Source organism: Sinocyclocheilus rhinocerous, unplaced genomic scaffold (genome assembly GCF_001515625.1).
Source record: "Sinocyclocheilus rhinocerous isolate Xijiao unplaced genomic scaffold, SAMN03320098_v1.1 scaffold829, whole genome shotgun sequence".
NCBI lineage: Eukaryota > Metazoa > Chordata > Actinopteri > Cypriniformes > Cyprinidae > Sinocyclocheilus > Sinocyclocheilus rhinocerous.
This window is the reverse complement of record NW_015635681.1, coordinates 343,004-352,818: the sequence shown is the minus strand read 5'-3', so window position 1 is coordinate 352,818 and position 9,815 is coordinate 343,004. Positions and strand designations below refer to the sequence as shown.

General features: G+C 37.1%; 1 protein-coding gene across 1 annotated transcript in view; it reads left to right on the top strand.

Annotated features, from left to right (window-relative positions):
* The window catches only part of LOC107747390 (pericentriolar material 1 protein-like), a 40,224-nt gene that overhangs the window by 8,282 nt on the left and 22,127 nt on the right, over window positions 1–9,815 (top strand). The window contains exons 3-9 of the mRNA XM_016561855.1: window positions 353–598; window positions 819–1,118; window positions 2,535–2,705; window positions 4,146–4,271; window positions 7,512–7,689; window positions 7,769–7,878; window positions 8,513–8,759. Of these exons, the coding sequence (XP_016417341.1) occupies window positions 353–598; window positions 819–1,118; window positions 2,535–2,705; window positions 4,146–4,271; window positions 7,512–7,689; window positions 7,769–7,878; window positions 8,513–8,759 (1,378 nt within the window). The remainder of the gene's footprint in view (window positions 1–352; window positions 599–818; window positions 1,119–2,534; window positions 2,706–4,145; window positions 4,272–7,511; window positions 7,690–7,768; window positions 7,879–8,512; window positions 8,760–9,815) is intronic.

Genomic DNA, 9,815 nt, shown 5'->3' with positions numbered 1-9,815 from the left:
CCCTTAGGGAACACCATAAAACCCAAAAAAAAAAAAAAAAAGTTATTCTCTCTATGCTATTTTTCAATGTTTCAAGTGATGCAGGTGTTTTTTTTCCCTGTAGGTTTTTTAAATTAAAAAAAGCATAAATTTTACATAATGTTTAGTGAAATTATTTGATAGTCTGAGGTGGGATGGGGATTCGGGGGAGGGGGTGACAGATTATTTTATAGGTTTAAAGGGGGGCGCGACCAAAAAAGTTTGAGAACCACTGACCTAATGCTCAATTGATTAAACAATAAAGCTTTAGCAAAACCTCATTAAACTGTGCTATCATTTATGGTTTGTAAATGTTGATCCACTATTCTCTCAGGATTGGGGAGTGCAGCAGAAGAAGGCAAACCGCTCCTCTGAGAAGAACAGGAAGAAGTTCTCTGCTATGTCAGAGAGCCGGCTAACCAATGACATTTCTCCGGAGTCCACGCCTGGAGCAGGACGACGGAGGGCACGCACACCCCATTCCTTCCCTCATGTGAAGTACAGCACTCAAATGTCTGTGCCAGACCAGGCTGAGCTCGACAGACTCCGGCAGGTGATAAACTTCACAGACCTAGATGAGGTGAGTGGGGCTTTACAACCAGGATTAGTTTTGCAGCATGCTTTCCTGACTCATTCATTATGGCTGAAGTTCTAAGCTTCCTACTGTTTCAAGACAAATACTCACTATCAAATACTCACTATCAAATAGATCACTATCAATTTCAGGTCAGCTTTAAAAGCAAATGCAAATGTCAGTGACATCATTTGGTAAACCAAAATATCACTTTTCACCCCTACAGAGAAGTATTGGCAGTGACTCTCAAGGCCGTGTCACTGCAGCCAACAATCAGAGACAGCTGTCAACTGAGGCCAAGAAACCATTCAACTTCCTGCCAATTCACCTCAACACTAACAAAAGCAAAGAGCCCACTGCATCCACCTCTTCTACACCTGGGGGCAAGGAACCCAAGAAACAGAGTCCTGGGAAAGAGCTGTTTGCCCCAGTGCCAGCAGTGGTTAAAGAGCCTTTTAGTCTAGACTGTGCCCTACAGTTTGGATTGGAGGATGAAAAAGCAGAGCTTAGCATTGACAGCAGTCAGGTAATTTAAAGTTTAATGTCTTTATAATATCTTAATATTGTTTCTAGGTGTGTGCATGTGCATTTGTCATTAGGTGTGTTTACATGGACCATTGTATTCCGAATAAAATCGGTTTATAAGTCCAATCCATATGCAATGTGGCATGTAAACACCTCATCGGAATAAAAATGCTCAAACCGATTGAAATTTCAATTTGCAATTAAATTTTTTTGCGCATGTGACGTATGACACACAGAACGAGCTTGATGCTGTTGTTGTTGTTGAATATAACAAATTAATGTTGTCAATCTAAAATCCTCTTTCCACTCTTTCAACTTTTATTTTGAAGTCGCAATGAACAGTTAGCATATTTAGAAAGATAACAATGTATTCTCCTTTGTTGGTGTAGGTTTATAAATTATTTACCTTTATAAATCTGAAACGTTATAAGCAACTTAGCATACTTAGCATAGACTCACAGCATATGCAAAGATGGAATTTGAGAAAATCCGCGCATGTAAATGATTACTGTTTGTGTGGAGCAGCATTTACTGTGAACGGAGCCGCTCTGAGATGCACATGTAGACCTCCACGCATATAAATAAAGTGCATATTAAACCTGCAGCGCATATAGCCTATTTATTAACTGAATCACAGCCTTTGTGAATTCACAACAGCACTATGCTTTATTGTAGTTTCTAAATAGTTTTAATATTTCGTGCTGCCTTGAATGGTCAAATAGCCTAATGCTTTTCATGGATTCTTGTCCATGGAATGCACCACTTACGGTATTTTGCCGATTAATAGACACAGGCAAAATGCAATTGATTATTATTATTTTTTTATAATCGAGAACTCAAATTTATTCAAAGAAACCTGACCGCCCTACTTGTGACACATAAATGCGCTCATCAACCTGATCACTTTATTAGGTATTTATGTAAACACTATGTACACTTTCGATGCACCATTAACAATTTTAAAACTTTTTTGATTTAACCTCTACAAGTCTCTTCCTCATTAGTCTGAAACCATCAAGCTTCAAGTATTATTAATGCAAACTATTATTACACTGCCTATTCAGAATAACAAGGAGGCTGTTTGTAAAAGACTTTAGAATGATCTTCTCTTAAATGTTAAATGTAGATGGCACAACTTCACTGTGTTCATTAGAACATTCCCTCCTGTTGTTGCTGAGCAAAAACTGGAGCACAGATGTGTCAGTGTGCACTCAGAATTTAGGCCAGTTTAAAAATATGCCACTGTCCATGTGAGAGCTCTTCCTCGGTCTCTTTCTCTGCTCTTCTCTGTCTCTCTTTGCACCTCCTGTTATCTTTTCCATCTATTTCTCAGTCTGTTTGCCTTTTCTATTTGTTTGTTTTATTTCCTTTTCTGCTTGTGCACCTCTGTTCACTCACACACAGTTTCTTCATTCAGGTGGTCAGCAAACTGGTGCAAATTCGTGAATACATCGGGAAGGCCACATCCATGAGAGACGACCTGGTGGAAAAGAACGATGTGCCTGCAAATGTGGAACGTCTCTCTCTCCTTATCACTCACCTGAAAGAACAGGAGAAGTCTTACCTGCGTTTTCTTCAGAAGATGTTGGTCAGTATTTCTCTCTCAGGTCTTTAGAAAGTTGTTATTGTGTTTTATATGCACTTTAATGACATTTATACACAATTACTTTTTTTTTTAGTTTGTATGAATCATTGTTCAGATGAATATAACAACAATTTCCGGTACTGTGGGATTTTCAGTGGTTGATGGTATTGTAAATATACGTCTAACATAAGAAATTGTCATGCAAATTATCTTAATACATAAGAACTATTTGAAGATTATCTCTGCTTTTTAAGATGCAAACATTATTTGTGAATTGCTAAACTGCAACACTGTTCAAGGACTCGTGACTACTGCCTAAATATCCAAAATAGGACTATCAGTGTTTATGCTTGTGATTGTTTAACGGTGTAAATACAATTATTTTTGATATGACATTGTCACAGAGACAGGTGTGATTTCTTAAGACCTCTATTTCAAGTAAATTTGTCAGGTAGAGGCATTTTATTTGTGGTTTTCTTTAAAAAAAAAAATACAAAGGTAATTGAAACTCAAGTATGAAAATATCAATCATGAGTAAAGCGACTAAATTTGTACATAAATAAATCAGAAGGCCATCAGAGTGCTGCAACAGCATATTAGCTGCAAAAACAAGATGATGACAAAGTGTGGGGAAAATTGCAGGTTATATAGCTCAGTGTATATGCTCATTTCCTAGGCATTTTAATGTAGTTTGAGAAATATGGAATCTTCTGTTTTAAAATTGCATTTATGCATATTCATTTAGCAGATTAAAATGACAGAAAGCAGAAGCATATTTAGTTTGAAATAGATTTCTGTCATTTTGAGATGTCATGAGAGAAGAAAGGATGTTGGATTGATTGTTGTGGGGAAGAGAACAGGGCAAGTCAAATGAGTACAGACGAGTCAAATGAGTGCCTCGCTGCTGACATTTGCCTGATGTTATATACGTACATATGTACGTTGAGTGTTATCCACACAAAATTGTTGAAACCAATTATTGCTCATTTTATTATAATTTTCTCTTTAAAATAATGCATTAACACATTAACTACAAAACAGTTAGATTAATTGTGATTAATTCTAGATCTATTGTCAGATTGCACAAAATTTATCAGCAGTCTCTCAATAACCTGAATCATACCACAGATATGCAGTGTTAGGCTTTGTTCTTAGTGGCATAGGCTTGATAAATGTAGAGCTCAAATCTAGGGCAACATGTCGTCTTTCTTCCCCTCAGCTTGTTTTTGCACTTAAGTGTGACCTCGCTGGCTGTGTGCATATGTTTTTGAGTGTAAAGCTCAATGAAAAATGTATATTTTTCCAGGTTCTTTGTATTGAGCTGTTGCCTTTGTTTGGTTTACTCCTCTGTATAAATACCCAAATATAGCAGTATTAGTAAGTGTCTGCAGCTTCTAAATTGGGTCTGTTCTGAGCCCTGCCCCTCCTCCCTACGCTTTACAGGCGAGGGAAAATGAGGATGAGGAGGATGATGAAGGTGCCACAGTGGACTCTGCAGTGGGTTCAGGCTCAGTGGCCGAGAGCACGTCTCTGAACCTGGAGCCACGCTCTGAAGCCTCCAGTGCCACTGTGAGTATTCACAAAGGCCCCTTCTCTCTGTGTGATGCCTGAACTGAACATTGATCAGGATGCAACAGGCATGCAAGGTGGAATCTAGAGCTCATGCTTTGTAAGCGTAGTTGGCTAATTGGATTGCTGATTCCTCTTAACAGATGGGAAATGTGTTTTATAGTTATTTATTTGGCTTGTTTGACCTGTTTTTCTAGTTTGTCATTGAAGGTCATTGGTCTAGTGTTTTATAATTGACTCTTTTCCTGCCGTTTTTTTGTATGAATTAATGGCAAATTGTGACATTAAAGCAACACAGCATGACTTTTTATGTACAGATGATTGTGTCATTTTAAAATGTGTTTTTGGTGAGAGACTGCAGGAAGAAATTTGAAGCAGACTCATTTCCATGGAACTGCAAAATGATGTTATTTGAAGCGTATGCAGTTCAACAGGTTCTGCTTTTTAGACGCTGCCCTTTTACTTTCTTTTTATCTTCAGTCAATGAGTTGATCCCATTCTTAGATGCCGAGTGGCTAATTATCTGCTGCAGGTCTAACTTGGTATCAAGGGCTTGAAAATGAAAAAGAATTCAATCGGTTCACTCCGAGCAGAATCGATATTTTGTTGTAAATACTTTTTATTGAGTTTTGACATATACAATTACATTAACAACCATCACACCCTCCCCCCCACATACACACGACTTGGCCAAATGTAGGCAACTAAACAAAAGAAATAAATCGCTGTTGTGTTGTTAACGCTTTAAAGACATTAAAGTATTTAAGATATTTAAAAATGTTTGCTGCATTGTTAAAAAAAATGCTACTCGTAGAAAAATTGCGTTTTGAGAGGAAAAAAAACATAGACTTAAGTCACGTAGGTTCACGTTGCATTTTACTATTACATTTAGAAATGTAGGCTAAAATGCCAGTAAACCAAATGTTTACAAACATTATAAACAGTTATTAGTTTCCTTCTCTCCACAACAAATAAGGCTACCTCTCTCATTTGGCACGAATCCAAATGTTTCCATATTCACGACGTATCTGGATGCTAAAATATTATTTATTATCTAATAGGCTTTGCTTTGTACTTCACTCGCATCGACGTAAAACATCATCCTTCACATCGGCTATTTCAGCACATTGAGGCGGTGGTCACACTGAACGCAACAGATTGTACAATGGAGCAGTGTAACTTTTTATGTTTCTTTAACTGTATTTATTTTGATAGTGAACAGGCTGCAATGTCGCTAAAATATGTTGTCATTAGGGCTGTCGCGATTCGTCTTTTTTATTCGACTATTCGATTTTTAAAAATCCTCGACTTCATAAATTTCAATACCGTGATAATACCGCATACCGTGATAAAAGCATTAGCAATTAATCGGAACATGAAAATTTGATACCGGCATATCCCTACTGGTAAATACTCCTTTAAAAAGTGTTTTTTGATAATTTTATTATTAGTAGACTAGAACACGTGGATATGTTGTCATTCTTACACTATAATACTGAACTTTGATTTCAGTGATTTGGACTATGAAATGGATGCACTTTACGTTTGCTTTAAAAAAAGGATTTCATAGAAATTTGGATTTCATTTGGTTTAATAAAATATAGTTTAATAAAATATTCTTAAGTAAAATTGTTTATTTTTTTTGTGGGAAATTAATTGTTTAGATTAATCAATTAATCGATAAATTAGTCGATAGATTAATAAAAATAAAAATAGTCGTTAGTGGCAGCCTTAGTTGTCATACCAACGCTGGTTGAACAGATAAAAGCAAAACATCATTCAAAACTGTCTGCAAAATAATAACTGTCTGCAGAAAACTACTTTCTGCCATCTCATTTCCTTTCCTTGAACTTTGGATCACATCAAAATAAACCGAAACTTTTTTTCTTATGTTTTGTTAATCTGTCAATGATTTAAGTGAAGTATTTCGTGTATAGACCTATATTCCTTTTTATGAAAGCCTACAGTTTTATTCTGTTTTCTCCGTTCACAGAAGCGCTGCAGGTGCGTGTGATCTGTTGAATCCATCTTTCACTATCCTCAGATAAACTCTTAATGCATTGCCATTGCGACTTACCTATGATGAGTTGACAGCTGAGCGTGGGCATTTCACTCGCTGGATGCGTCAGCGTCACATTTGCATAGGCCGTACTACTGGAGTTCGTGATTGGTTGACAGCAAATTTCAAATATTAAATGGAATGATAAAATAACGTTATTAACTGGTTAATGGCCATTTCAAATTTTAGATTCTGTTCGGAACTATAAAATTTTATTTCGTTTCTGTTTCTGGTTCTGTTCCTGTCAAAATTTCGTTCGTTTCTGGTTTTCGTTTTCGTTCTCGTTCCTTGAACCGGTTCAGAGCCCTGCTTGGTATTATAGATTTCATTTGAGGATAAAGCAACCAAAAGCCTCACAAGTAAAAAAGTGCTTTAAAGTTTAGTTACTTGTCCATGGCTGACTATTATGGGGTTCAGTGCTTGGAGAACAGCTAATTCTGTGGATTTACTGCTTCATCAAATGTCTTTAAATTGTGTGATGTGATTATGCACCACAGGCTCAACAGTAGGTATATTTCCTGCTATCCTGTGGCTGGTTGCATAAGCTAGTTAGGCTAATCTTAAGTAAATAAAATTAGTATTCAGAAACGAATGTTTAAAAAAACTTCGAAAATCAGATAAATGGCAAAAGTCAACAGGCTTTTCAAAATTCAAAATATTGCTAAACAGGCACTTTTGCATTTCGTTTCGAAACTAAATCATCCGCGATCGTCTTGTCTGTCTCACCCCTCTTTTCTTGTCAGTCAGCTCGACTCACTCTCCTCACTGGATAAATGAAATCTGATCTGTGATGCAACTGTCGTTCAGCACGCTGCATTGAGCAGCCACGTTCAGTTTTTAATTGTAGTGTCTGTTCTTTTACTGAACTAAATGATTTTTATTACTATACAAAATCAAAACGACGGTGGGGGTCGTGACGTGGTGGGCAAGTGACGTAACCGGTGTTGCGGCTTAACACGGTATCACCATCAGCACCGTCTATCGCGGCAAGCCTATCTTACACTGGAACTCTCTTACACCCTGGGCCTTGGTCAGCAGGGATCCTTATTGTTGAGCCCAGGCATTAGCTGACTGTAATGTCTCTAACAACCTGCAACCTCAGCATGTTGTTGTTATTACATAGTTCCACAGGTTGATAACTAGTAATTTGTCCTCATGATATTTTTCTCTATCCTTCTCAGGGCCATGGTGTGTGTGGAGAACAGAAAGAAGAGCTGGAGAACATGAGAAAGCAGCATGATCTACTAAAAAAGATGCTAGAACAGCAGGAACAACTCCGAGCACTACAAGGCCGTCAGGCGGCACTGCTGGCCATGCAGCAAAGTGCTGAACAAGCAATAGCAGTGATGGATGACACTGGTGCGGGAAACATATTTACTTCATGCTGCTTGAAGTTAGAATTGTTTCCATTTTTATTGACATTGTTTTTGCATTACAGTTGTTACAGAGACTACTGGAAGTGTGTCTGGAAGGAGCATTACCTCAGAGCTCAATGATGAACTCAACGATCTTATCCAGCGCTTTCATAACCAACTGCATGATTCTCAGGTACATACACGCACACACACCTAAGCCTGATTTTTATTTATAAATTTATGTATAATTTATTTTCATTGGAATTCAACAGACAAAACACTAGAAAGTATTTTAATATGTGAAATATTTTTTTTGTGCTCTAGGCTTTTAAAATCTCATATGGTAAATATTAGTTATAGAATAATATATAAAGAGAGAGAGAGTGACTGCATTGCAGTTTGACATTTCAGCATCTATAAGTGAAAACAATTGTTGAATGACGTATATAACCACATCACATGACGTAGCATTAAATTTAATGTTTAACTACTGTGACATTTAAAAAAAAAAAAAAAAAGTTTTCTCTGTTCCAATTGGGAATAAATTGTACTTTTGTTATTGTTTTGGCAGTTTACTGTTTTACAATGTAAGAACACTTGCATTTTCACATGTAATGTTTTTCTCGTCTTCCAAAAAAAAAAAAGTGACGAAATACAAGGTGATAACATTTACTTTTGTGCAATGGTTATAAACTGTTTGATATTGTGTTGTGGCATTAAATTTAATGTTTAACTACTGTGACATTTAAAAAAAAAAAAAAAAAAAGTTTTCTCTGTTCCTAAATAAAACAGAAACTAACAACTAAATTTCTATTTTTCTCTCTCAGTCTCAGACGGTCCCTGACAACCGACGACAGGCAGAATGTCTCTCTCTTTCAAGAGAGGTGTGCCGATCACGCACTACCCATAATTCCAGGAGTCAGTTGCCCTCCTCTGCCCCACTAACTACTGCATCAACATCCTCCAGCACTAAACCCACCAAACTGCTGGAACTACAGGACAAAAAGCAGACCATGGACAAGATCCTTCAGGAACTCCACTCCCTTAGAGACCAGACCCTTAACAACAGTTCATGTAAGCCCCCTCACATAGCAAATGTAGTTACTATGAGCTTTTCTATTTTTCACAAGCCCCTTCCCTTTAGATCAGGGTTCCTCAATTAGTTTTCGCCGAGGGCCGAATTCTGCCAACAATACCAAGCCAAGGGCCACTGATATATATATATATTAGGGCTGCACGATAAATCGCATGCGATATTTAATGCGCATCTAGTCAGTAAAGCCGCTTCTGTAATCACGTGCGGGCTTTCACATTGAGCAGCATTTACTACACAGAACCGTTGTTCACTGTTTAGCTGCGCAAAAAATCGCGCGATTATGAAAGATTTTTTCCCCAGTAGTCTGTTTTATTCAAACAATTATGAACATTTTTGCATTTAGATACAGAAGAACTTTGCCTGTTGAATATTAAAAACAAATTAGCAAACAAAAAATCTGGATCTCCATGTCTGCCATGCAAATCAACTGTTCCTGCTTTTTCCCAGACTGGATCTCTTCTCTCCACTTTCCCTAATTGCAGATTCAATTATTAGATTTGTCAGTATTAATATTTTTATACTTAGATTTGTTTGGGGGGATCAAACTGTAACAACGTGTGTCCCAACCAGACACGGCCGATAAAAAGTATCTTTTCCATGTAGTTTTTGTTCTAACCACCCGCGACAGCGACACATGACAATAAGCGACACAGAATTCTATTTTAGAAATGTTTTTTATTTTCTGCGACGTCGCGGCAGGAACAACATACAAAATATGACAGTGATAATCTCAGGTAATTATTTTGTGCTTTATTCAATGTTAAAAGTGTCTAATGTGAGTTTGAATATTATTTTGCGTTATCTTTATAGCCATAGTGAAAGCAACAATAGATATTTTACCTCAGATCTTGAAAATAAATTAAAGCAAACTTGTACGTTAAAACTGTGAACTCACTGCGAACCAACATCCATAACAAAGATGGTATCACTCACTCACTCACTCAAAACTGTTCAGTCCATTCACATTTGAATCATCTATTTTCCGTGTCCACTTTTCTTTTCTACACACTCACCATGTTTTTGCTGTCACATCG